The sequence below is a fragment of the Salmo salar genome, chromosome ssa08 (assembly GCF_905237065.1).
Source record: "Salmo salar chromosome ssa08, Ssal_v3.1, whole genome shotgun sequence".
Lineage (NCBI taxonomy): Eukaryota > Metazoa > Chordata > Actinopteri > Salmoniformes > Salmonidae > Salmo > Salmo salar.
The window spans coordinates 15433994-15461768 of record NC_059449.1 but is presented as its reverse complement, the minus strand read 5'-3'; the positions used below and the strand labels follow the sequence as shown (position 1 = coordinate 15461768).

General features: G+C 41.9%; 4 protein-coding genes across 8 annotated transcripts in view; 1 reads left to right on the top strand and 3 right to left on the bottom strand.

The window, feature by feature from the left end:
• Positions 1–461: 461 nt before the first annotated feature.
• Positions 462–4367, bottom strand: LOC106610274 (tRNA (adenine(37)-N6)-methyltransferase). Its single transcript, XM_014209534.2, has 5 exons — positions 4096–4367; positions 3922–3985; positions 3491–3648; positions 2524–3171; positions 462–808 (listed from the first exon to the last, which is right to left on the bottom strand). Exons 2-5 carry the CDS (start codon positions 3975–3977, stop codon positions 765–767), a joined length of 906 nt encoding a protein of 301 aa, XP_014065009.1. The 5' UTR covers positions 3978–3985; positions 4096–4367; the 3' UTR covers positions 462–764.
• Positions 4368–4671: 304 nt separating this feature from the next.
• LOC106610275 (hemogen) lies at positions 4672–7789 on the bottom strand. 2 transcript variants are annotated; one of them, XM_045722834.1, is made up of 4 exons: positions 7525–7789; positions 6477–6567; positions 5396–5874; positions 4672–5226 (listed from the first exon to the last, which is right to left on the bottom strand). In XM_045722834.1, the coding sequence occupies exons 1-4, from the start codon at positions 7721–7723 to the stop codon at positions 5111–5113; spliced, it is 885 nt and encodes a 294-aa protein (XP_045578790.1). In that variant the 5' UTR covers positions 7724–7789; the 3' UTR covers positions 4672–5110. The 2 variants fall into 2 exon arrangements, with proteins under 2 accessions (XP_045578790.1, XP_014065010.2); XM_014209535.2 differs by having other exon boundaries at positions 6489–6567; positions 7525–7788.
• Positions 7790–11444: 3655 nt separating this feature from the next.
• anp32b (acidic (leucine-rich) nuclear phosphoprotein 32 family, member B) lies at positions 11445–16636 on the top strand. 2 transcript variants are annotated; one of them, XM_014209536.2, is made up of 7 exons: positions 11445–11705; positions 13962–14111; positions 14410–14532; positions 14803–14989; positions 15642–15742; positions 15836–15899; positions 16015–16636. In XM_014209536.2, exons 1-7 carry the CDS (start codon positions 11652–11654, stop codon positions 16101–16103), a joined length of 768 nt encoding a protein of 255 aa, XP_014065011.2. In that variant the 5' UTR covers positions 11445–11651; the 3' UTR covers positions 16104–16636. The 2 variants fall into 2 exon arrangements, with proteins under 2 accessions (XP_014065011.2, XP_014065013.2); XM_014209538.2 differs by having other exon boundaries at positions 11487–11705; positions 16018–16636.
• Positions 16637–19998: 3362 nt separating this feature from the next.
• Positions 19999–27775, bottom strand: part of LOC106610255 (coronin-2B) — a 50873-nt gene continuing 43096 nt past the window's right edge. For 2 of the 3 annotated variants that reach the window (XM_045722830.1, XM_045722831.1), the window contains exons 9-12: positions 27088–27200; positions 25173–25263; positions 23864–24135; positions 19999–23661 (exon numbers count right to left, since the gene is read on the bottom strand). In XM_045722830.1, coding sequence (XP_045578786.1) covers positions 23530–23661; positions 23864–24135; positions 25173–25263; positions 27088–27200 — 608 coding nt within the window. In that variant the 3' untranslated portion in view covers positions 19999–23529. The remainder of the gene's footprint in view (positions 23662–23863; positions 24136–25172; positions 25264–27087; positions 27201–27775) is intronic. The other variant, XM_045722832.1, reaches the window with a different exon arrangement.

The window sequence follows — 27775 nt, the reverse complement described above, 5'->3', positions numbered from 1 at the left end:
CCAACAATGACAAGTTGACCAATCCCACAGACTGTTGTCACACTGGATATAGACAGAGGGCAATTAAGTTCCCAATATAAAGCCCTTAATTTAAAAGACTTTGTACTGGATATCGGATTACTAAAACTGAGAGGTTGACAAAGGTCAAGGGAAATACTGGAAGCAATTTTGGAATCCATATCCTATCATAACGGAGATTATATTAAAGCTGTGCAACAATCTAACTTAGATAGTAATGGTAGTGAACACGCCTTTACTAAACAGAACTGAACCGTAAAGATTCTGATAATTGATAGTGTGCACTGCAGTGTACTGAGGTGCTCTCTTCCAGCCTAGAGGTGCTTGGAATAAATGCCCTATAATGTAACTTACTTAGTCAAATAAAGTGGTACGACCATACGGTATAACCAACCATTTCAACAAGGACCCTATCTTTATAGGAAAAATAAAAAAAATCCATGTTCAAATTCATATTTTCTCAGATTCACCTGTAAAACAATTCTTGAGAGCTGATTCCAAAATCAATCCATAAAACCAGAACCATTAGGATCATATAGAACCTGAACCAGAACCATTCAGCTGGCCAGTTCTTTTCCAACAGCCACGAGTCCGACCCGGAGCACCTCAGCGAAGCCCTGTCCGAACCAGCAGGTGATGTCTGCCGTGTCCAAGGTGAAGAAGAAGAGTCTGTCCTTACGGTGGCTCCTCCAATACACTGACCTGGGGTCAGCAGATAGGACCCCTCTGATGGCGGCCGCAGCCTCCTATGGATCGTGCAGGAACCGGAACCTGGGTCGGTCACGAGATTCTAGAGAAACGGGGACATTCGTAGAAGAAGAAGCCAGTGAACATAGATCTACTTTAACGATTATGGCAAAATGGATGACGGAGAAACATTACTTTTTTTTAATACCGTTGACATTAGTTTGGTAGGATAGTTTAGGCATGAGATCCAATGTTATCTATACAAACCCACTGCAAAAACAATTGGCGCCACAATGGAGCTCTCTGGTGGATGAATGCACAACTCAGTCCTTTTAAAAAGCAATAAAGCTCTCAAGTCAACCTCAGCTCGGGGAGAATTACAGTGAATTCGGAAAGTACTTCCCACCCCTTGACTTTTTCCACATTTTGTTACGTTACAGGCTTATTATAAAAATGGATTGAATTGTGTATGACACTTACATAAGTATTCAGACCCTTTACTCAGTACTTTCTTGAAGCACCTTTGGCAGTGATTACAGTCTTGATTCTTCTTGGATATGACGCTACAATTTTGGCACACCTGTATTTGGGGAGTTTATCCCATTCTTCTCTGCAGATCTTCTCAAGCTCTATCAGGTTGGATGGGGAGCGTCGCTGCACAGCTATTTTCAGGTCTCTCCAGAGATGTTTGATCGGGTTCAAGTCCGGGCTCTGGCTGGGCCAATCAAGGACATTCAGAGACTTGTCCCAAAGCTACTCCTGTGTTGTCTTGACTGTGTGCTTAGGGTCATTTTCCTGTTGGAAGGTGAACCGTCACCCCAGTCTGAGGTCCTGAGCAGGTTTTCATCAAGGATCTCTCTCCCAGTCCCTGCCACTGAAAAACATCCCCACAGCATGACGCTGCCACCACCATGCTTCACCGTAGGGATGGTGCCAGATTTCCTCCAGACATGACTCTTGGCATTCAGGCCAAAACGTTCAATCTTGGTTTCATCAGACCAGAGAATCTTGTTTCTCATGGTCTGAGGGTCTTTAGGTGCCTTTTGGCAAACTGAAAGCGGGCTATCATGTGCCTTTTACAAAGGAGTGGCTTCCATCTGGCCATTCTACCATAAAGGCCTGATTGGTGGAGTGCTGCAGAGATGGTTGTCCTTCTGGAAGGTTCTCCCATCTCCACAGAGGAACTCTGGAAGTCTGTCAGAGTGACCATCGGGTTCTTGGTCACCCACCTGACTAAGGCCCTTCTCCCCCTATTGCTCAGTTTGGCCGAGCGGCCAGCTCTAGAAAGAGTCTTGGTGGTTCCAAACTTCTTCCATTTAAGAATGATTGAGGCCACTGTGTTATTGGGGACCTACAATGCTGCAGAAATGTTTTGGTACCCTTCCCCAGGTCTGTGCCTCAACACAATCCTGTGTCGCAGCTCTACAGACAATCCCTGACATGCACTGTCAACTGTAGAACCATATATTGAGTGTGTGTGCCTTTCCAAATCATGTCCAATCAATTGAATTTACCACAGGTGGACTCCAAATCAAGTTGTAGAAACATCTCAAGGATGATCAATGGAAACAGGATGCACCTGAGCTCAATTTCAAGTCTCATAGCAAAGGGTCTGAATATTTATGTAAATAAGCCATGTTTTTTATTTTTATACATTTGCAAAAAAAATATATACCTGTTTTCGCTTTGTCATTATGTGGTATTGTGTGTAGATTGAGGATTTAAAAAATATTTAATCCATTTTAGAATAAGGCTGTAACGTAACAAAATATGGAAAAAGTAAAGGGGTCTGAATACTTTCCCAATGCATAGGCTTACCTGTATTGATAGTGGCAAGGAACTCCCCCAGCTCTCTCTCTGCATGGGGGGTGAAGCGCACCTCCAGACTGGCCACAGGAGGCTCCCTGATCCAGCCAGCGATGGTGCTGTAGGCCTCTTCCCCATAGCAAGGCCTAGCACTATCCTCCACTGGCTCCAAAGGCTTGGCTTTAGGGCCATCTGAAGCCTGAGACTTTCCTACAGAGCTCCCCAGGGTGAGGCAGTCATCTCCCTCGCTGATGTAGGCCTTGAGCTCCCCCAGCACAGTGGTGAGGTCTTTGCCCAGGGCTTTCGGAGCAGAAGAGCTGGAGGCATCGCCTGGACGTAGGATGTGAGCTTTGGATTTGTCTTTTGAGTGGAGTATTCTGGGGTCTGCGCTATGACTATCCTGCCTCTCAACCCCCAAGTCCAACTGGGGATCAACAGTACAGGAGAAAGAAGCTACTGAGTCTGATTGCAGCGTCTCCACACTGGTGGTCCCCTCTTTTGTTGGTACACTGGTGCTCTCAGGTTGGACGCCAGAGTCATAAGTATCTGTGTCAATGTCCAGTCTACTGTGTGGGGAGTCATAGTCAGAGATGTAGGGTTTGATATCGAGGACAGGGGTGCCTTCGATCATGTCTATCTCACTCAGATGAAGTGTGTCACCTTAAAGTAGAAAGTGAACTGTTTATTTCATAAAATACACCAATCCACATAGCAGGAAGTTCGAAACTGAACAATAGTGTGCCTATGGCATGCCAAGCTTAGCCATTATGGGGACAATAAGGCTAAGCATACCTGCAATAATGTCATACACACCCACAAACTCTCTCTCTCTCACACACACACAATGTACTGCTCAATCTGAAATGAGACTGCAACATTCTGGGGGTTATATATTTGGGGACACACCTTTAGACGGAGCACTGTCACACTGCGCACAAGAGCAAAGCAATTCGAGCTGGTTTTGGCAACTGATACTAACCTGTGACTCTGTCCAGCTTGGCCAGGGTCAGACCCAGGGCGTTGGGCCGGTGGGGGCTACGTGTGGAGTACATCCCAACCCTCTGGCCGTTGAGTCTGGGTGGCTTCACCTTAGCCTTATAACTCAGGTGGCCATTCTTATGGAACAGGAAGATGACCCTGGAAATGTAATGAGTGAAAGCGGGCTAATGTATTTCTTGTACATGTGTAGACAAATTGGGAATATTGGGATGTAAGTTGATCAAAACAGTTCATGACTAAGAAAATGGTTGTGACATCCTTGATACGTTTAGCTAATGAGAGAACTGTCTTTGCAAGAAATACAGATTGTTTTATGTAGTACTGCAATTGCTACCTTCTTAAACAGGCTTAAGTTTATGGAGCTACCCCCTCTACTAAGTCTAGCGCCCTATCCCAGTCTCTAGTACGTACCAGACATGAGAGTAGTTGTCCAGGCCGACCAGTGAGTGTTCAGGGTTGTTGGACATTTGAATACCTGTGTTGACACATTGTCAGCAGCATATAGTCAGTATGTAATAAGGATAACGACTAAGCTAGATGTTTTTTCCAAGATGCCATGCGTTGCATTATGCATTTATTTCATACCTGAGATTTTTTATTTATTTTCGCATGACAGATATCTGCTGGTTGAGTTTGTTGACATGCTCGGTACAGTTGCAAATGGCAGACATTTTGATAGCGTCTTGATTGCTTTGCTAGTTTGTCATTAACTAGATTAAATAATCAAAATTCATACAATAACATCTGATAATGTTGTAAAATATCAGAGATTGTTTATACTGCCTAACAAAAGTACACATCTCTGCTGAAATGCTTCCGCACATGTGTGTCGTCATTTCTAGCTGGCCAACCAGCAACTTACTAATGGAAAGCGGTGACTGACTGCTGTAGCAAGCATGCGCAAATGATTATGTAAATTGTGAAGCAAAACATCAAACTCGTGTCCTGTTGGAGAGTTATGGATGAAACTCGTAGAAATAACTATTTTTAATGGTTGTCAGTTTAGAGAAATGTCAAAACAACATGTCTACTGTAATATTGAATATATATATAATGACTCCTTGGAGATTGTTTCACTACTGTAAAAGGACAGCAGAGGGTACTATTGAGCAACTGAGACTTGTTCTTGTTTTGTAGATGATCATAACAAGGAGACAGTCATATTATCAACAAAGCATCACACCTTTATTATCATAGCGCTTATCTCAAATAAACCATTGGTATAAAAAAAATTAAAAATCACAATTAGAAAACACAGTTACCAGAAATGATTAAATACAAATGTACTTTCAAATGCTGCCATATTTAGCTTGTACAAATCATTTAGTAAATACAGACAGTGCAGTTCTTGCAACATAACAAATTTAGACACCATTCATGAAGCAGAAATAAATAAATCCATGGGTAGGTTTAAAGCTGGAATTCATGCATTTCGTTGTACATAACATTTCGTATCCATACCCTATCAGGCTCAAAATTACAAGGATGAGTTAACCAGTAAGGCTAAACTGCATCACCTCTCAAATGCACATGTTGACAGAATAGATTACTTTGCATGTAATCTGTCTGTATGTTATCAGAGGCCAGATCTGAGTGGATTTCAGAAGAAGGTTCTTGGTGGATGATCTTGTGAAGGAGCACCAGTGTAGAACCTGGGGAACGTAGAGAACACTCTATTCTGTTCAGGCACATTGACAGACGGCTCCTCATTTGAACCTACGACAGAAAGGTGGTTAGTTTAACATTTCTGATTATATATGTGACAAGATCATATCCCCCACAGCTAGATAACATCCCAATGAGCTCATTGGCCAGCCACTTCAGTACATTCACAAGTCATGTACATGACTGCAAAGAGACATCAATTAATTGATGCCATTAGTACCTTGATCAGTGCCCCGGTTGTTTTGAGATGGAGGGACGTCTTCCTTCTCATCAGGACCCAAGTCCTCAATCAGCACCTGGTCCAGGGTGTCACTACCCTGGTCACTGCCTTCTGTGTACAGGGTCTCCAACAGGGATGGTGCAGGGGCAGTAACAGGGTTATACATTGGAGAAGGGGCAACAACAGGCACAGGAGCAGGGGCAAGGATAGGGATAGGGGCTGGGACGGGGGGAACATACACCGGTAGTGATTCTGGCGGGCTAGGGTCCACCGGAAGGAATGGGGGTAGTGAGATCAAGGTGGGGGCAGGGGTGACTTCCACGGGTTTGGACACCACCTTTACAATGACAGCCTCCTGTTCTGGCTCTTCCTGGGAAGCCGGGAGCTCCGGTGTTGGATCAGTCTTCCTCGGCCTTCCTCGTCTTCCTGAGCTACTCTTCTCCTCTCTTCCCCTCGCTCTCTTCCTCCTGCTCTCTACCCTGATGTCACACAAATAGTAATGTAATCGTGGGTCGTCATTATACACTTCCGCGCAACTGGAATGTTTACACTTTGCAGCTGATTACATTGATAAGCTTGGCGATATTCATTCATTCATTGTTGATAGTGCAAAGTCCTTGATCTAAACGTGTGGTGCCAATAGTTGGAAACGCCTCAGCAACCTTTGGTTTCCTCTTGCTCCATATTGGACAATATGGGCTGGAAGACTGATAGGCAGCCAAATACGATCATTATCAAATATATTGTTTCATGTGCACAACTTTATTTATGCATGTACAACACATCTATTACTATTTTCTGGTCTTACATTCTTTAAACATACAAAAACATAAACTCATGTTAAGTGGCTTTTCAGCAAAACTTATTTAAGCACTAGAGTAAGCCAATAAGGACAAAGGGCTTGGCAGCTGTATTGAAGCCCACATAGTCCACTCAAGTTTCTAGTTAAACACATTTGTCGGCTGAAGCACAAAACCGTCAATAGTGGTTGAAATCTAGGCCTCTTCCTAACTCTAACATGTTTGTTAGAGGATGAGCGTGCATTACTAGTTCTGCACCTCTTCTTAATGTCTACATTTACCCATAAACCCACTGGTTAATCGCCTTCTCCTCGGCCTCTGCCTTTCTTTTCTTGAGAAGGTCTCTGTCTCTTAGCCGCCGCTGGATCCCACCTGTAACACCGACCAACATACGCCAGTCAGACAGTCAGCTATCAACGACAGACAGGACACTTCACTCTCATTCCTCATTTGAATTCTATTACATCAATAGTCAGAGTGTAAGACGCATTTAGTAAATATCGTAATAAACTGACAATGGTTCAATAAAAATTGGGTTACTTAGGCACTTTGTTTCATTATGATTTTGTTCACTGTCCTCTCTGTACTTGATCAATTACTGGTTTATGCTAACAAAACTCTGTCCATATTTGAATGCTCCAGTAGTTTATGCTGTTGTATGATTTGTGTTAGAAATTGACTGCAAAACCAATGCAGCTATGTAGCAGCAGTTGTATAAACCATCAGCATACCAAAGTATAGGATGATAGTACATATTATACCATGGCATTATTGAATACTCCTTTCTGATTGGCTTGAAGGGCATTCTAGAGCGTGTATTATTTCCCTATAACTCACTCTATATTTGCACGCTAGAATTCAATGGCTATAGTTAATTTTTACATGTATTGTTTGAGCTGCTATTGAAAGAAAAAGTTGAATTGAAAACAGTATTGTATAGGATGATTAGTACATGTTAGTACATGGTGTCTGGGACTACGAAAATACAGTATGAGACACAAACAGACTTGTGTCTGGACACAGACAGAGAACATCGACAGCAAAATTGTCTTCCAAATACATGTTCCTATTGAGTTGTAATCATCTTAGTTGTACATCTGTTTGGACAGATCAACCATCAGTAAGTCCTTTGTGACCCAGTTTGCAGAAAAATACATTGCCAGGAATATGCATGAATAGAGCCAATGTTAACAAATAAAAGGACAGTATGACATACTAATACTAGGACTAAGATAGTAACCTTTTCCAGAGAACAGTGGTACATCTGAGAAATAATTGGATATTTCACTATAAAACACAGAATAGAGACAATGTTCAGAGGTCATTTACCTTGGTTATCATTGGGATTTTTATATTCCAACTCTGGTTTCTCTTTATCGAACGTTCCCTCCATTTTTCCTCCTGTAGAAATGAATGTAACTTGTTGAGAGGGGCAAGCGAGCAGAGAGGGGTAAAAACGTTGATAAAAATTATGTCTGTTTGCAAGTCCCGCCCCCCAAAAAATCATTATCTGGTTAACCATTACCATAGCCCTGGAAGAGTTCTTATGGCTCAGCTCTTATCGTATTTGTAAAGGTGGAGGAGTTGGCACAAAACGGGCATAAAAGGAGGCCATGTTGCTAGCTGTGTGTGTGTGTGTGTGCGGGAGAGAGAGAGAGAGAGTTGTCATGGGGCTACCTATACAGATGTGTGTGTCTGAGAATAGCTAGCAGCACAGTATAAATAAAAGATGCTGAGTGTGTCACGGGTGCTCAGGAGAGAGAATGACTGAATTCAGGCAATTTCTCCCTTGATGTTATGCAATATCCAGTCAGTGATATGAGAAGGAGCACAGTACGGTTCAACAAGAGGAAATAAAGCCCAGAGGGACTGAGGCAGACAGTGTAGGTAGCCTAGCTAGCTGTGAGTCAACGCTTCTGGGATAGACTGTGTGCAGCTCGTTAGAAGGGTATAGCCATAGACATGCACACATTCCGGAAGGCTCCACACCGGCCCTACATATATACAGTGTTTGACTTGGACTGAAAAAGGTGCCGCCGGTACTCACTTTGGGTGACGGTACTGTTTATATTTAAGTGCAGGAGTTCCACAATACTTTTGAGCTAATGTTCTATAAGAGGAACAGGAGCTCAAGCAGTAGAACATTTGAGGTGCCAATACTCAGCTCTGGGGAGCTCCTGCCCAAGTCAAACACTGAATACATAGTCTACATACCTTAGGCCATGTATTCTTCTCTTTCGAGAACTACAGTGCGGAGAAAATGTATCCTATATGCCAGATTCACTGGAACTACAGTATACATTCCTATAAGTTGTAAAGTAAACACAATGTCCTCCAACCCATTCACTGAACACTATCTAGTCTGACAAAAAGATAACTTTATGGCTGTTGTTTTTTCTTTCTCACAAAGGAAGAACATAGCCACAAAACCTTGAAATACCGGCATGTTTTGTTTTTGAATCAGGCGGCAAAAGTAGCACCCCTATCCAGCGCCTCAGGTTCTTCTACAGTAGAATGGAGGCATAACCATCTTATCTCATCGCAAGGGAGCTGCTCATTCTCTGGGCGTGTTCTCAATCTTCTCCCTGCACATTGAAGCCTCAGCCTGCTGTGTCTGAGCCAGTGAGCCTCTCTGGAAGCCACTGCTTCACTAAGAGCAAATAAGACTCAACTGCCTATCAGTCTTCAGTCAGGCACAGTGCTACTAAGAGGCCCTATACTTGATTACTGTACTTAGCCTAGTTTCTGGCTTTGGAATTTTGTGTCAAATTTAATTTTTCTCAACCAATAATTTTACATCAACTTAGTAGGCGGCCAAGTACTTTATCAGCCATTGAAAATACTAAGTAAACCATATCCTAAACAGTTCATTCTGGGAGACTAGCAACTTCCAATGCAAGGCCACAAAGAGTACTGCCCTACAAATACTCTATGGACTACCAGATATGTGACACCTCCTCTATTTTCTTCAGCTTTGAAGGAAAGAGTTTGACAATGACACTTATGCGGAACAATTTGCAAAGCAATAGTAGGTTACCAAAATAATAACTCAATGATCAATAAATGAGGACACACACACATACACAAAACTACCTTGAAAAATGCGTGTTGAGGAAAATCAGTTTGCTGGGATCCTGCTGTCAAAATCAAAGCAACTAACACACTAACACTTCAGTAGATATTATACTCAGCCGGTTTACAATAATGTACTCCCTTCTGTCTCTTTAAGGGGCAATCTGCACTTGCTTCATCCAGTTTTGGATGTATAAATTAATTATGTACCCATTGATTCTTGAAGAATAATTTATAAATGCCTCATGAGCTTAGTTCAACTATCCTACCCTATCAGAACCCAAAATACAAGCTTTTTTTACTCCAATGTTTGTAAACAAAGTAGCCTCAAAACATGGTTCAAATTATAATTTTGATTTCATGGCTGGTCAGTCCTTGCATCCATAGCTCGGTCTATGAATTGAGAGTGGTTACATTTCTCCCTCAGCCTTTTACTAAAACAGGGGCAGTGAAAAAACACTCTGTTACTGTTTCCACTGCTGATTAAAGGCTTGCACATATTTCTAAGCAATCGATTAGATAAGCAGATACAGTCAGAGAGGAGAGAAGTCACCCACACACACCCATAATGCATGATAACCTCACGAGTTTGAGGAGGCTGTACAAAGACATTGCAGTGCCCTCTCCTGGTAAATACTTTCTATTACCGATTGCCATGTTCAAAACATGGTTGAAATGTACAGCATAGTACAGTAGGGCCTGTAATGGTATTTATTTTATAACATTGATTCTAAGATAGTTACATTCATATCCAAGATACAAAACTGCTGTTTTCGTGTTTTACATATTGTGATTTAAAAGCTGTGATTACAATTTTACAAATGTTACCACCATATGAATTAAAATCCATACCAAAATAGAAACATATAGCTATCTCAAGCATAGTAGTTGTATAGGTACTGTTAGTCTTGAATAGGACACACATTGGTGACCTGACTAGATCCTACGAAAGGCTTTTGTAGAGATGCAAGAGACTCATTCATTGAAAAATATAAAAAAATGTAAATAAATAAATTGGCTTGTTGATGAACATCAATTTTCCATAGGTGTGTTTCTTGTTCTGACAGAGAGAGAAGGTGCTCTTTGGTGGTAGCGGGAGGCACACTGGTGTGTTCTTCTGCTTCAGGGATCTGGCGTCTCTATGCAGGAAGTGTAAGGGAGAAGTACCTCATCATGGTGTGCATATACAATGCTCCCTTCACTGTAAACCAAATAAACGCACTCTACCTACTGGTTCTAATAAAAGGGAAAATTGTATGAGATTATCAGGCATCGTCATATTGCTTGATGCTGATTATTGGTAAATGAAATAAGTGTACACACATTAAATAAGGTGTAATGTTTATTGAGCATACGTACCTTAGGACAACAATGTCATGTGTTTACGTTGAAATGTACTGATAAACAAAGAATGCTATGAAATTAATTTGCCGCTGCCTTGTCAACAGGTATACCTTATTCGATTGACATGCTATTTTTGCCGAAGCGTGGAAAATAATATGAATAGAATGTTATCGTTAAATTCTATCACTATGGAGAAGCTTTCATACAATGCATAATTACATAAGTAACGAATATATCTAATTATACCTTAATCGTCATTCTAATGGAATCCAGAGAGAACAAAACTGTCCTCAAACATTTACATTGTGTATTTAGTCTTCATAATTATACCTTATTAATGCATTTCAAATTAAGGCCTTTTAAATAATACAATAATTAGGTGGTTGCCTGGGTTCGTCCTGCTTCACACATGTACCAGTGTGTATTACACATGTGTGAAATGGAAATGTACTTTTTGCATATCCCAAATCCCCCTGAGACAACCTGGAAGAGTGGGGTCAAGGCTGGGAGGGGGCCTCAAACATCTCCGCTGTAGGTGTTTAAATAAAGTAAATAATAGTCCTGATTTCATTAGTTTTTTCTTTAGCAATGATTTCTGATTATGTAATCAATTGATTTATAAAATATGTTTCAAATAATCTCCGAATTACAGAATGTTACAAACTGGTTATTTTTATAAAAATAATCAAATAAAGACTAACAACAAAACATTTGTTTGAACTTAGAATTGTACATAATACATCACTTTTCCCCCCAGAAATAAATCGCACCCCAGTTGTTTGATGGCAGCGTCATGTTTTGTGACTGCATTGCCTGTTTAACGGCAGTGGGCATTTCTGACCAGAGATGGCGCTATTGAGTATATATTTTGTTTTAGTCCCGTTTCCCTCCATGGTTTCTCCTCTCCGCGGGTAACTTGGCGTTTGGCTCAGTTCATTATACAGTCCCATATTCTTCCTCCATTAGGGCATCTCTCTGCCTTTGGACTGAATATAAATTACACCGACACCCAAGAGAAAAGTTCACTTTCGTAGGGCGAGATGGACATGAAAAAGAGGATCCACTTGGAACTAAGAAACAGGACACCATCTGATGTAAGTCGTGCCTTTTAAACCAAACCTTTAGTTTTCTGGCTAGCTTGCTACTTTCCAAGTGACCTGTGTAGCTAATGGTGACCACATGGGCTTAATGTTTCTCATTTATTAATAGAGCGGAAAATACTTAACTGTAACAAGCTACATTACACTGTCCCCGTTGGGGCGTGAGGGGGAACAAGACAATATATTCAATCGTTACTTTCGAAAGGAGACTTTTTCTTTCTGGCATTATTGCAGTGTTAACAGTTTCACAGTCACTGGGTAGATGTTGCACACACACGGTTCGAATGCAACAACGTTGTCGCAATTATTTGTTAACTTCTACATCTGTGTTGTAGGAGACGTGTTTTTCCACGATGCGTTAGACATTGACGGAATGGTTTATTTTATATAGACCTTGGTAGCCATGTTTGTTGCTAGCATAAATTCTAAAATGGGGCGCCCTTTATTACAATGCACTTAAATCCACAACAATCCAGAATGTTTACACCATGCCCCTACTTCTGTGATATCATTCATGAGATCACGGGTGGCTTCTTTCCGACATTTTCCACGAATTGGGTAGGGACACATTAGATAGCTAGCAAGCAAACAAAATTAGTCATGAACGTTTGATCTCACGAGTCATCCACATATTGTAGGCTACAACTGCTACTATTACACCCCCTTTTCGCTAGCTAACAATAAAACGTTTTTATATTACTTTACTTGCTAAGAATCAACTGGAATTAGCCAGCTACAATGTCGCCGATGATCTAAGGTTACTTGCCTACCCTCACATTCCGTCAAATGTTACATTGTTCGACTTGAGATTCAAACTAAATGTAATTTCCCGCAAATTAAAGCTGATGTGTTATGTTGCTAATTCGCAGCGGTCAGTAAAATGTTTGGTTCCCGCCATATTATTCCCCACAACTACCACGAAAGCAAACGAACTACTTATTGAAACTGGCTAACCCACACGTTCAGATTCGGTATTTTGTATGTTAATAATTTAAAATGTCTAATGCTTAGGCTACCGACAATCTCCGAATAACGTGTTGGTCGTCGGCTCGCGCAATAGCCTGCCTGAATGACACGAGACAGATGAGACTGCGTTCGGTGCGTGGGCTGTTTAAACTCGACGTTGAAGCTCTCTGGTTTTCATGCAAACATTGATAAAAGTATTCTACATTGAAAGTTAATTTTAAGGGATGATTTTACGTAATTACTGCATGTAAACAGTCATCCATCTCCGGAGAGTTTAGAGAACTCTGCATACTGTATCTCAGGAATCGCCATGTTGTCATTCTGCCGTCTTTGAAGCTCTGGAGAAAGGAGGCTCCATCTTTGTTTGACTAATTTCCGTTCTGAATATTTCCTTCGACGTTGTTTGCGAAACGGTGATATAATGTAACAAACTGTCATATCTGTCGTTCGCTCGACGGCTAGGCGATCCATTTCCCATATAAATTCGATTTGAAAATAAAAAAAAGTATCTTTACAGGGTATATTCGCAATCCTTTCCATTGCTGTAGGGTAGGTAATGGCGGGCAGTCAGGCTTCTCTTGCAGGTCCTCAACTGCACGGCAGCGCTTAAAAGGGCAATGGCTAGCCTGTAGCGAGCTTGCTAACAAAAAGCATTGCTTGTGTCATTAGTGACTGAACAGCGGGCAAGTGAAGGTAGAACTGTATTGTGCGGTTCTTCCTCGTGGCAGCTGGTTTAAAGAAACAACCGCGGTGCCTCGACATAAAACATCATGCAACCAAATACCTTTATTGATGGCTCCACTCGACAGCCTTATCAATGTTTCACTTTGCCAATGTGCAAATCATGATCTTTGACGTTCAGCGTTAACTTTCCTCAACCCTTTTATCGAGTTTTTGGTTGCGTAACGACTGTCCCTCACGTGAACTTTTTAAACGATGATATTTTGTAGTGAGGAATTGAAAGGTTGCAAGTTTTCATACATAAATCAGGAAAACGTCAAAATAACAACCACTCCTGTCATTGAGATCCATATTTTGTGTATTGACCTTTTCAATCATGAAGTTTAGATTCAATCGTAGTTTTTGTTGTTGTATTGATGCCGCAAATTGCTGTTGCCAACATGTGACCATTTTAAACAGATTTTCCCACACCGTTTTTTCATATATGCGTAAAATAAAGCTTTTATAATATGTGTGCATTCTCAATTTTAGTGTTTGTAGTGCATCTGTAAACAATGCATACATATGTTTTTCTTTGGATTACAATTTTACACATTTTTATAGGTACGAGAACTTGTCCTGGATAACTGCAGATCAAATGAAGGGAAAATCGAAGGTCTCACAGCAGAATTCGTCAATCTGGAATTCCTCAGTTTGATAAACGTTGGCCTAATCTCAGTCTCCAACCTTCCCAAACTTGGGAAACTCAAAAAGGTATTTTTATTTATTTTCTTTTTACACAAGTTACTTAGTTACAGTATATTAAAAAAAAAAGACTCCTTTAACAAAAAATACCTTAAGTTCTGCCTGGGGGAGTATAGAAAGAGCTGTTGTATGCATCCCTAATGGAAACCTATTCCCTATATAGTGCACTATTGAGGGCCCTTGTCAAAAGTAGTGCACTGTTATGTAAGGAATAGGGTTCCATTTGTTTTCTGAAAGACTGTTACTTGCTTGGAAGTTTTGTTGTTGTTGACAGAAGTGACTGATATATCTTCACATTATGTTGCAGTTGGAACTCAGCGACAACAGAATCTCTGGTGGCCTTGACGTGCTAGCAGAGAAACTCCCCAACCTCACACATCTAAATCTAAGCGGGAACAAACTGAAAGACATCAGCACGTTGGAACCTTTGGTAGGTACACCAAACTCCCAGTAGAGCACAATACAGTGCGACACCATCTCATTGTCTCAGGCTATGCCTCAAATGACACTATTCCTCGTATAGTTGGCATGCAGATTTGTTTTAGACTAATTTCTGATTTGTTTCCCTATGTGGCTCTGGTCAAAATTAGTTTGCTAGCCTATATGGGCAAAAGGTGTGCTCTAAAATCGAATTAGAGATTTATTCAGCCAGTGTTTTTTTTTCACCCCCTAATTACCCTACACCCATTTGGTCCCACAGAAAAAGCTGGACAGCCTGAAGTCTCTGGACCTGTTCAACTGTGAGGTGACCAACCTGAACGACTACAGGGAGAGTGTGTTCAAGCTGCTCCCTCAGCTCACCTACCTGGACGGGTACGACGTGGAGGACCGAGAGGCATCCGACTCGGACGGAGAGGTCGACGGTGTGGACGATGACGATGATGAGGGTGGGCATCCATTTTTTTTGTGTGTTTTGAGGGAATATGAGGAAGTGCAGATGTGGGTTGAATGGGAGTCTTCTGAAGCTCAGTTGGTAGACCATGACGCTTGCAACGTCAGGATAGTAGGTTCGATTCCCGGGATCACCCATACATAAAATGTATGCTCGCGTAACTAAGTCGCTTTGAATAAAAGCATCTGCTAAATGGCATATATTACTATATATTAGAATCCATAATAGTACATCGTGGATGTTTTGTCATGCAAGGGAATGTTATTGTGTATTTGTACGGTTTGTCGGCATGTGTCTGTGATAACTGACAATGGATGTGATTAGATTTTTATTAGGATCTCTTTTAGTCCTCAGTTGGACTAATCTACCAAGAGTCCTTAAACATTAAAATACAATTTATAATATGACCACATTTTCACATAACACAATGTTCCAAACTGACATTGACCAGATAAATACTCTTTAACGTTCCGAAAAGAGAGATTGATTCCTTCATCTACCATAGTCCTGCACAACCTTCCAATTTATTATATCTAAATGGTTCTAACGTATTGTTTGAATTTCTATATTGAAAGGTTTTTGGTTTGCTCAGATAAATTATTCAGTTGCTCTGAATCGAAATGTGATATATTTATTTTGTTTTTTAGAAGATGAGGAGGGAGAGGAGGAAGACTTTGATGAGGAGGATGATGACGATGAAGAGGGAGTAGAAGGAGAGGAGGAAGATGAGGTCAGCGGCGATGAGGAGGTAAACCCCCTTTTGGTTTGTTTGACTCAATAGTTTAAAAGATCAACAGGGGGCATATTGTTGATTCTGACCTGCTCTGTCCCTTCTCTCCAGGAGGAAGACGTTGGCATTGATGGTGAAGTTGAAGATGAGGATGATGAGGACGACGATGAAGAGGGTATGTCATTGTCGTACTTTTTGTCACAAGCTCATATCCGAAACTCATGTTAAAAAGTTAAACTTTCGGATACTTTACTAAGTACAGTGTAATAACTCTTTCTCATTTCCCCTAGAAGTTGTGGCTGTCAAAGGCGAGAAGAGAAAGCGAGAACCCGATGATGAAGATGACGATGATGATGATGACGACGAGGACGACGATTAAGAGCAAAAAACAAGAGCCTGTCAAGTTACCAACCCCTTCCCTCTCCACCCTTACACCCTGCCTACGCCACGTCTCTCCCCCAGCTTTGAGTCCCCGTGTGGGGAAAGACTGTACCGGATGGGTGGTCCGAGTGGAGCTGCCTGCTCCCGATGGAATCGAGAGCCATTCCCAAGGTTCTCAAGCAGCGCACCACTCCGCATTCTACAATTTCACTGTCAACTCCCCCTTTATGTATACCTGTGTGAGGACTTTGGGACTGGTATCTAGTTTTGGGTCTGTGCTTTTAATATTTTGTTGGATGAACTCTGAATTTATATTTTATGTTGTTGGTTTTATTATTTCTTCCCCCTCTTCTTTTGTCTTTGTTTTATTTTCCGTTCCTTATTCCCCCCACAATAAAAGTATTGCTATAGCAGCTGTGTGATGAGCGAGCTATGATTTTTGTGGCCGCCTGTTGCACAAATCAAGGTTGTAGCTACATTTTTACTTCCTGTATGACCAAACTACTTTGTAAATAAAATGTTACAATTTTGCGCTTTGCTCTCCTCCTGCCATACTTTTCTCTTGTCACATCTAGAGTTGAATGAATCTGATGAGTTAAGTGCAAGTCGTCTGTCTCACCCCCTGCTGATTGCAATAGGTTGCCTCAGTGGGAAAAGTCTAACACTCATTCTTATATTACATAGAATATTAATTTCCTTAAGGCTTCAGAATGGATACTTCAAAGTCACTCTACAAGATGACATGTTGCACCTCATCATTTTATTATTTTAAATGGGAGGGAAGGATAAAATAGGAAGACATGAAATCCACTTTAACCCCAGAGTTGCCATGTGTTCGCACTTCTCTTTGTATGTTTGACTTTGAGAGTGGCAAAAGAGGTTATTGGTTCAATTGTAATTTGTTTTGCTTTGAGTGCTCCTAGAGATTTGAGGATTCTAGTGCCCAAAAGCCTGTTTTAGCATGTGCAGCACCACTGAGGACTTTCACCATTTTGAAGTAGTCAACTGGGTGGGACTTCCTATGGCTTAAGGAAAGATCACATAATTCCATCCAGGTCACCAGGAGGAATCAGCCAATGATTTAGACTTCTGAGGAAACATTCCATAACTGCAGATAGTAGTAAATTGCCAACCTTAAAATATGGCTGTGTAGTTGAGTATGTGCCTTCAATCCATGAGGTTATGGGTTCAAACCCCCATTTCCTGTTTTCTAGTGTATATTTAACAATGTCAAATTTCAGAAAATAAGTATGATGAATGTGAAGGGGTCATTGGCTCTGGCATAAGGATCTCCCCCCTAAGCAAGGGATTATAAAGTTGAACCCAGCCCTGGCTCTGGAGCAGGGTCACCTTAACACTGAGGACTGCCACAGAGCGCATCAAGGCCACTAGGAGTGGCTGCCTAACATAAGATGGCCAGAAAGTGGTGATGTTGGCCGGAAGGGTGTCATAAATGATCGAGTTTCCCCTTGTGGTACCTGAACACTAACCAGCAGTGGTTATGGGGATACGTCCCCGGAAAAAAGTTGACACTTAGTTTTAATAGGCGAAAAGCGCTCTTTAAGAACAAAATGTCTACGTTTTTCAGGGATTTTCCACTGTAACCTCTGTACTCTGGAGAGGAGACCCCAGGTATTCATAACCATTTTTTAGTGTGAATGCCACCACATTGCCCAGCTTGTAAACTCAGCAAAAAAAGAAACGTCCCCTTTTCATGACCCTGTCTTTCAAAGATAATTTGTAAAAATCCAAATAACTTCACAGATCTTCTTCCCTCCATCACTGCTCAGACTGTCCGCAATAGGCTGAGAGAGGCTGGACTGAGTGCTTGTAGGCCTGTTGTAATTTTCTCAACGCTGTGCGTTACAGGGAAGACATCCTCCCCCCTCATGTGGTACCCTTCCTGCAGGCTCATCCTGACATAAGCCTCCAGCATGACAATGCCACCAGCCATACTGCTCGTTCTGTGTGTGATTTCCTGCGAGACAGGAATGTCAGTGTTCTGCCATGGCCAGCGAAGAGCCCAGATCTCAATCCCATTGAGCACGTCTGGGACCTATTGGATCGGAGGGTGAGGGCTAGGGCCATTCCCCCCAGAAATGTCCGGGAACTTACAGGTGCCTTGGTGGAAGAGTGGGGTAACATCTCACAGCAAGAACTGGCAAATCTGGTGCTGTCCATGAGGAGGAGATGCACTGTAGTACTTAATGCAGCTGGTGGCCACACCAGATACTGACTTACTTTTGATTTTCACCCTCCCTTTGTTCAGGGACACATTATTCAATTTCTGTTAGTCACATGTCCGTGGAACTTGTTCAACTTATGTCTCAGTTGTTGAATCTTATGTTCATACAAATATTTACAAACATACAAACATACAAATAAACGCAGTTGGCAGTGAGAGGACATTTCTTTTTTTGCTGAGTTTATATGAACCTACAACCTTGTGCTCCAGGGGGACCAGCCTTTCCACAGGGTCAGATGCCCATTCAAACTTCAAACTGTTCTCTGCATTAATTTGATATGAAGAAATGCTGAAATAGGGAAAAGAGGAGAGGGTATAGGACTCATCTTTGTATCTGTGCCATTATAGTGTCTGTGACAGCATTATTCTGCATTGGCTGATTGCTCCCTACTTATAGGAAACCCTATCCAGTAGGCTAGTTTAAAATGGTGGAAGCCCTCAATGGCAATGTCCATGTTGAAACGGGTCATATCTGTAACCCAGAGGTAATCCCTGTTGCTGCCTTAGCCAATCAGAAGGATAGTAGGGGAAGTGAAGGGAACAAATGACAATAGCCGTGGGGCAGAGACATTTGTATAGTGAGTACCGTGTGTCAAAGTAGTTTAGGCTGAGCTCATATAGCGACCCTAGATTCCAGGAAATACTAGGGTTTCCTCTAAGTCTCGTGAAGAAACGTCATCTGGCTAATTAGAAAAGCGATCCCTCTGTTTCTCACCACTGCACTGAATACGGACCGCTCTCGCCTGCATTGGGACTCCTGCTCCAGAAGCCATACACATAAACACGAAGCACAGGCCTGCAACGTAGTAAAAGTTATTACATTACAGAGCTCTGATAGTTAAGGGGTACCCGTTTTTTAAAGGTTGCAACCGTTTGACTGTTACTGAATGTGAATGTTTTTACATGTATGGTGAATGACAGTGATATGGTTTTAAGTCTATTGGTTGACTTGGTGCCATACTGACTGGTTTATGTTTACCCGCAATTGAATATCTTATACGATTTATGAATATGTCTATTTACTGAGAGAGGTGTTGCTTTTCCAAACTTAATATCATTTCTGAAATGAGACATTTTGCTGTGTGCATTTTGTTTCTGTGTGTCTGATAACGGGGAATTTGTATTTATTATGGATCCCCATTAGCTGCTGCCAAGGCAGCATGAGAACACACCTGGGGTTGAGAATGAGAACACACCTGGGGTTGAGAATGAGAACACACCTGGGGTTGAGAATGAGAACACACCTGGGGTTATTTCATTTTAGTTAGACCCCAGACCACTATCAACCAGACTTCTCCCTGGTTAGGAAAATGGGTGTTACATATCCAAATGTAACACTACCCAGGAAAGGGCTGAAAATATCCCGTACTAATATATGTAGCCTTAGAAATAAGGTTCATGAAATCAATAACATCAGATAACATTCATATTAGCCATTTCTTAGATAATCCATTTTATGATACATGGAGAAAGATGCTATGCTACTAGCCTCATGCCATGAATGTGCATAGCCATCTCGAGACAACACCGATATAAAGTGTTTTTTTCTCAAAGTAGCCGGGATGTCACGTGTCTTATATCAGTACACTTGTAACCACCTAAGCATTACGAAAATGTATTTTAAATCAAATAAACCTCACATAGCAAATAAGCCATTCATTGTTTTATTGACAAAATTTGACACTTTCTCATTGACCTCTATACAAAAACTCCTTGCTTGGTGGGCTAAACAACAACAAACAACGCCACCTGCTGGAGGGAGTCAGATTTTCCGGTAGTTGGATCTCCCTCTTCCTCTTTGTCATAACGCACCTGCACCATAGAGATAGATGGAGGACTAGTGCACAAAAGGCCGTTTTAGCATGGGAAGCGCCATTGAGGACTTTCACAATTTTGAAGTAGTCAACTGGGTGGGACTTCAAATGGGTATCAAAAGACTTGAAAAAAGACGTAAATTATCCAAAGTAATGTTTTCACCTATTTTTTTATTCTCTGCACCTGATCTATTTCTTGATATATATATATAAAACAATATTAAACATAACAGGAACAAAATTAGAATCATTTCATAAATTGTTCACTGTATTTGTGAGTTGTGTGAACACTAATATTAATATTCGTTCTGAAAGACATCATAATACCTCTACAAAAGAAAACTAAAATTGCAGCTTGATTCTTAGGCACAGTAAGGCTCAGTCATGATATTGCCCAGCAGAAACCCTCCATTTTCAACTTATTTATACAGATGTCCTTGTTTCCAATGAGCAAGAAAATGCTAGTGATCGTAGTGTATTTCCCTCAAACTACTGCTCTTTCTACTGCTAAAATATTGCTTCTGTAAAAATGTAAATGGGACACACACACACAGTTTGGGGATTTAAAATGCCATCAAGTCCCTGGAATGGACTTTGTGATTTGGTCTTGACCGTATCTTTTCTGAAGAAAAATGGTATACAGTAGTCGGTGAAGTCTACAATGCTTAAAGAGGCCTAAGCACCAAGGTAGTAGTACAAGGATGTGATTGCCCGATATCTAGCCATTGTAGTTGGCAGTAAATGCAAAAGGTCTACAAAAGAACTAGAGACTTATTGCTAAAGTACACAAGCCAAGCTAGCTAGACAAGATAGACTACATGCACTCTACAATGACCATCAGGATTACAATAACAGTCGGTTTTCGGATTGTTTCTGAGATTGTCTTCCCTAAGGTGCCATTAGCTAAGTAGTGACTCCATTCAGTCAAGTACCATTTAGAAATATTACCCTTCAAATGGCAATACTCTGACTGAGCTACATTGACCTACATACAATAGCATATATGAGCTGAACAATAAGGCTAAAACCAAACACATTGCAGGTGCCCTGGCCCACATTGCAGGTGCCCTGGCCCACATTGCAGGTGCCCTGGCCCACATTGCAGGTGCCCTGGCCCACTTAGTGCAGTATTATCCAAGCATATGCAGTTACGTGTTAATGTATTATTAATACATCTATACTAGCGGTGACAATGGTTGGCTTGCCCTCATGCTGCTCTTTGACCATGGTCAAAAGTACTGCTCTCAACGGGAATAGGGGACGTCTTCTCTAGATGCCTGCTCACAAGTGTTGAATAGCTCACAATTATATTGTGGCGTATGTGTGCCGTGCTTGTGTAAAATGTCGATATTCAAATACAGTCAAACGTTGGCCTCTTGCTTTTCTTTGGACAGGGGCAGTGGGTCTCTGATTGTCTAACTAACATATTATGATGCACAATTACAGAGCAGTTCCAATCCCATTCCTTGCCATAGTATTTCCATTTCAAACTATTGTGAACCACCAAGTAAGTACTTGTGCAGCAGAGGAGGCTGGCGGGAGGAGCTATAGGAGGATGGGCTCATTGTAATGGCTGGAATGGAATAAATGGAACGGTATCAAACACCCGTTTGACTCTGTTACATTCATTCCATTCCAGCCATTACAATGAGCCCATCCTCCTATAGCTCCTCCAACCAGCCTCCTCTGTTGTGCATCACAAAAGCAATGGACATCATATAAAAAACAAAGGCTTACTGTTATCCTGAATGTTCCAAATTAGCCTGCTCCAAACATATATATTCCCTTTTACAGTTTCCTCTGTTGTTTTCAAGAGACAACCCAATCACTTGGGTCAGCACTTACAAATTAACAACATAGTCATTAAGTTCCCTGTTAAGTCATATATTACACAATGGCTTTTTGAGGTTCATTCAATCCCTTTTTTTTTATCATTCCTACTTTACACAGCGGCTTTGGAACAATGAAAACGGATGGACCAGCACCAAACAGACAGTGAAACAGTGAAACTTTGTGTGCCCTACCAACCCACTCCCTACATGATGTGGTGTGTGTTATCTGATAGCGTTAGACATACTCAGTGGTGTGCCTGAAGCATAGAGCTGTGGCCACTGGTGTGAAAACATGCCTCGGTAATTGGTCATCATTCCATACGGCTACCTTTTCTTGTCCACAAATTAAAAAGAAACAGAATAAATAAATGCAATTTTAAAAACGACAAGTGAGATTCCCTTGGCTGCTTTCTGGTCAAATAAATGGCGTATTTAAAAGCTGCTGGGCAACGATTGTTCTTTCAGTTGATTGATCTTCCACCAGTTTACCAGTCATTAAAACAAAACGCAGCTTCATTAAAGTCAGACTCACCGAAATGACGTTGCCACGAGCAGCACCGCAGATATTGTGACGAGCGAGATGCAAGACTTCGTTCTCACACAGTATATGCGCATGTGCACGGATTCGCTTCACGCTGTTCACGTGGTGTGACCAATAGCGGGACCAATAAAGCGGAGAAGTTTTGCCTCACGCTTCAACGCCCTTAATTTCTGCATCTACGTCATATCGCTGAGTCTACCTTTAAATGCAAAAGACCCAAATTGACTCAATATATACAAAACGAAGCACGTCTCTTTCCCCCTCTCTCTCTCTCTCTCTCTCCCACACATATATTCTGTCATTCTAGATGTAGACATCCCCGCAGACATCTCCACCAGCACCCATCCATGTACAGTTGTTTAAATATGCAAAATCACAAAGCATAGAAAATAAATTCAGTGTATTTTACAATCATGTGTGACATCTGCTCCCATCCAGACAACATTCAAACACAACCAGCAGACAACCACACCATCTTTTAAAGACAGGCACGTACATCTTATTTTCATTCTTTTTCAAATAAAAACGGCATAAACATTTTTTTTTTTTTTACCACAAAACAAAACTAAAGTACATCAAACTTGCATAGCTCTGAAGCGTACAAAAGGAAAAACGAAAACTGACTTTGGGGAGAGGAGCAGGGAGAGGGACAAGCGGCTTACATGTATAGTGATGCGGTAGCATGAAAATATGTTACATATTGAGGAGTGACTGAGAGTCTATGGGTGTATGTACATATATGGGGGACATGAGGAGCCTTGGTAAGGCTGTGACCCATCCACTGAGACAGATAGTGTTCTGAGATGAGACAGCGAGGCCCCTGGGAAGGGCCCTTGTCTTTAGGGTAAGGAAGATGGGGGTCGAGGGGTTAGAGGGGTGTTAATTACAGTGAGACCCCCAGGGTGAGAGAGCGGGGGAGGGGTTGGTCAGAGAGTAATCCAGGGAGAGGTGAGGGTGGCTTGGTGCGACGGGGGGGCAAGGGGAGCCTCTTCTCAGTGCGAGCCCTGGGAATTCCTCACGTTGTTGATCTCCAGCTCCAGCTGCTTGATGCGGACGTCCCTCTGGTTGAGCATCTCCCGCAGACGCCGGATCTCCTCCTGCTGCTTGTGGAACTTCAGACGCAGCTGCACACCCAACACACACACACACACACATGCACAGAACACACATTGAGAAAGAATGTGGGTGAGTGCAAGACTAGGGCCAGGATATTTTCTGACCCTATATAGTCACCTGATGGGATAGGATACAGTCAGTACAGCCTCCATACACTAAACCTTCCCCAACCCACGGTAGAATGGTATACAGCCAAGCTGGGTAACTCACATCGAAACCGCCCCATACCTCGTTCTCTGTTTTGGGAGGCGAGCAGAGCGTGGGGTCCTGTCCGTTGCTGACAGATGTCTTACTCCTGCACTCCTTGCCCTCCTTGTTGCCAAGCTGGTCCTGGATGTACGCCAGCTGCAGTTGGCCTGGTCGGCTCTGGGACCTCCGAGTGCCCAGGGAGTTGCCCAGCCCCTTACTGCCCAGGCCGGAGCTCAGCTCCGGGTAGGAGTCTGGTACTCGACTCCCAGGCTTTAGGGACTGGAGCACCGGGCCTAGTGGAGGTGGAAGGTGAGAGAGCAAACATGATGTTAATGTAATGATTACCTTCTTACTGTCTCACATATGGTTGGTTGATGATAACACAACACAATGCTATCGTTGTCGAGATTTCTTTGAAGGTCAACATATATATATATTCTTTACATCATTTGAATTACGAACACAATTTATAACCAAATCAAGGTTTAAAGACATGATAGAGGACGATGGAATATAAACTTTGCAGGGTCTTCTTTGCACAGGACATTGCAGGGTAGATATATATAGTGCATAATGGGCAACTTCCTGGCCCTTCACATGACAAATGAGAATGTCACATCTCGTAGAGGAGCAAATAGGATGCAGCTGAGGCTTCTAGGCAGACATGGGTTCAAACACTATTTGAAATATATCAACTGGGCTAAATTGAGTTTGCCAGGGGCAATGGAACCAATAGAATAGTATCAAAACTGCAAACCCCGCTCATCTGGTACTCCAGGCAGGCTAAAGCAAAATGCTCCACATTTTGGAAAGTTTTTAAATAATATTTGACCCCATGTCTGCATCTACTGTAGGTAAACAGATTTCATGGTCAGCTAAAGGGACATCTTGATCCTCCTTTGACCTTTCCACTGTAGGGGGCAGCAAATGGAATCCATGTTATCTCAAACGGAGAACTAATATCCAGCATTAGGCCCTATTAGGACCTTAGATTGAGAGACAGCATTGTGACCTTGCTGTACATGAAAGAGCCTGCATGTCTGATGGCTGACCCCTTACACTGATAATCCGTATTCTGATCATATTGAAATAGACGATACACTTTTTGATACATAATGTATAAATATCCCTTGAATATACATATACTACTGATAATGTACAAATCCCTTTTGAATACAGTTCTTCGTTTCCTCAGTATAGCCAGCTACTTGTGCTTTTGTATTGCAGTTTCCTCATTGCATAATTCAAGTTCTCAAACTACGGAGAAACAGCATACGATAACCCTGCCCATCCCCACGACCACCCTCTCTCTGGGGTCGTGACCTCTGACCTTTGTCAATGCCGCTAAGCCACTCCTCGGCTGACATGGCGGCCGCGCTCGCCGCCGTCATGGGGTAGATGTCATCCTGGTACGACTCCGACTATAGGGGATGCAAATACACACTCGTACACACAGTTGATGCCGAGTTTGTCATGTTTTCACTACATTGCACTAACGCATTTGGATCAGTAGATTGTGACTACATTGTGTTCTAGTGCTCAGTAGATTGTGACTACATTGTGTTCTAGTGCTCAGTAGATTGTGACTACATTGTGTTCTAGTGCTCAGTAGATTGTGACTACATTGTGTTCTAGTGCTCAGTAGATTGTGACTATATTGTGTTCTAGTGCTCAGTAGATTGTGACTATATTGTGTTCTAGTGCTCAGTAGATTGTGACTACATTGTGTTCTAGTGCTCAGTAGATTGTGACTATATTGTGTTCTAGTGCTCAGTAGATTGTGACTACATTGTGTTCTAGTGCTCAGTAGATTGTGACTATATTGTGTTCTAGTGCTCAGTAGATTGTGACTACATTGTGTTCTAGTGCTCAGTAGATTGACTACATTGTGTTCTAGTGCTCAGTAGATTGTGACTACATTGTGTTCTAGTGCTCAGTAGATTGTGACTATATTGTGTTCTAGTGCTCAGTAGATTGTGACTATATTGTGTTCTAGTGCTCAGTAGATTGTGACTACATTGTGTTCTAGTGCTCAGTAGATTGTGACTACATTGTGTTCTAGTGCTCAGTAGATTGTGACTACATTGTGTTCTAGTGCTCAGTAGATTGTGACTACATTGTGTTCTAGTGCTCAGTAGATTGTGACTACATTGTGTTCTAGTGCTCAGTAGATTGTGACTATATTGTGTTCTAGTGCTCAGTAGATTGTGACTATATTGTGTTCTAGTGCTCAGTAGATTGTGACTACATTGTGTTCTAGTGCTCAGTAGATTGTGACTATATTGTGTTCTAGTGCTCAGTAGATTGTGACTACATTGTGTTCTAGTGCTCAGTAGATTGTGACTATATTGTGTTCTAGTGCTCAGTAGATTGTGACTACATTGTGTTCTAGTGCTCAGTAGATTGACTACATTGTGTTCTAGTGCTCAGTAGATTGTGACTACATTGTGTTCTAGTGCTCAGTAGATTGTGACTATATTGTGTTCTAGTGCTCAGTAGATTGTGACTATATTGTGTTCTAGTGCTCAGTAGATTGTGACTACATTGTGTTCTAGTGCTCAGTAGATTGTGACTACATTGTGTTCTAGTGCTCAGTAGATTGTGACTACATTGTGTTCTAGTGCTCAGTAGATTGTGACTACATTGTGTTCTAGTGCTCAGTAGATTGTGACTATATTGTGTTCTAGTGCTCAGTAGATTGTGACTACATTGTGTTCTAGTGCTCAGTAGATTGTGACTATATTGTGTTCTAGTGCTCAGTAGATTGTGACTACATTGTGTTCTAGTGCTCAGTAGATTGTGGCTATATTGTGTTCTAGTGCTCAGTAGATTGTGACTACATTGTGTTCTAGTGCTCAGTAGATTGTGACTACATTGTGTTCTAGTGCTCAGTAGATTGTGACTACATTGTGTTCTAGTGCTCAGTAGATTGTGACTACATTGTGTTCTAGTGCTCAGTAGATTGTGACTATATTGTGTTCTAGTGCTCAGTAGATTGTGACTACATTGTGTTCTAGTGCTCAGTAGATTGTGACTATATTGTGTTCTAGTGCTCAGTAGATTGTGACTACATTGTGTTCTAGTGCTCAGTAGATTGTGGCTATATTGTGTTCTAGTGCTCAGTAGATTGTGACTACATTGTGTTCTAGTGCTCAGTAGATTGTGACTACATTGTGTTCTAGTGCTCAGTAGATTGTGACCCTAGGTGTTCTGGTCGTCTGTGTTGGTGTGTCAGGGGTTCTTACCCTACGAGGTACGATCATGGAGAGGGGTTCGATGAGGGCCTTGATCGTCACCAGTTTGTAGAACCTGAACACCTCACAGGAGCTCACGTCCAGACCTCTCTTTGGCATGATACCTGAGGGTGGAGGGACACGCACACAGGAAGTTAGTAGCACTGCCTGTTTCTGACACCTTGACCAAACCGGCCCCATGTGTGCGCTTGTTGATTTTGTCTCTCCCCACCTGACGTGTTCATGACACGCAGGTTAAAATACCAAAACCAATATTCATTTGGGGACCGGTCGAAACACACATGAAACATTCATGGACATTTAGCTAGCTTGCTTTTGCTAACTAGTTTTTCCAGTAAGATAAACATTTGGGTTATTATTTTGCCTGAAATGCATATGGTCCTTTTTTTTTTGCTGGATCTGTGTAGAATGTGGACCCATCTCTACTCCAACAATTAATTCACAAATAAATGTTTTCTTTGATTAGCCCCTCCTTGTTCATCTTTCAATCCCCACGTGGGTTAGTAAGCTCGTGAAAACCAATGAGTAGATGGGAGAGGCGGGACTTGTAGTGCGTCAAGCGTCTCAAAGAGAACCATGTAGAGCCTGGCTACGCAGACGCTCGTTGATGCCGCGAGCAGTTTGGATGAAATGATTGAATAACATCTATGTGTACGTTTATTTAGCAACCCTCACGCAC

Bases quoted from the DNA above. Each gene is read 5' to 3' on its own strand.
- LOC106610274 (XM_014209534.2), bottom strand. From the start codon at position 3,977: ATGTCCAACAACCCTGAACACTCACTGGTCGGCCTGGACAACTACTCT. The intron at 3,649-3,921 runs GTACGTACTAGA...TTACATTTCCAG, and splicing joins GACAACTACTCTCATGTCTG to GGTCATCTTCCTGTTCCATA. The intron at 3,172-3,490 runs GTTAGTATCAGT...TTCTACTTTAAG, and splicing joins CAAGCTGGACAGAGTCACAG to GTGACACACTTCATCTGAGT.
- LOC106610275 (XM_045722834.1), bottom strand. From the start codon at position 7,723: ATGGTAATGGTTAACCAGATAATGATTTTTTGGGGGGCGGGACTTGCA. The intron at 6,568-7,524 runs GTAAATGACCTC...TCGGTGTTACAG, and splicing joins AAATCCCAATGATAACCAAG to GTGGGATCCAGCGGCGGCTA. The intron at 5,875-6,476 runs GTAAATGTAGAC...GTGTGACATCAG, and splicing joins ATTAACCAGTGGGTTTATGG to GGTAGAGAGCAGGAGGAAGA.
- anp32b (XM_014209536.2), top strand. From the start codon at position 11,652: ATGGACATGAAAAAGAGGATCCACTTGGAACTAAGAAACAGGACACCA. The intron at 14,990-15,641 runs GTGGGCATCCAT...TTTGTTTTTTAG, and splicing joins GGACGATGACGATGATGAGG to AAGATGAGGAGGGAGAGGAG. The intron at 15,743-15,835 runs GTAAACCCCCTT...CCTTCTCTCCAG, and splicing joins AGGTCAGCGGCGATGAGGAG to GAGGAAGACGTTGGCATTGA.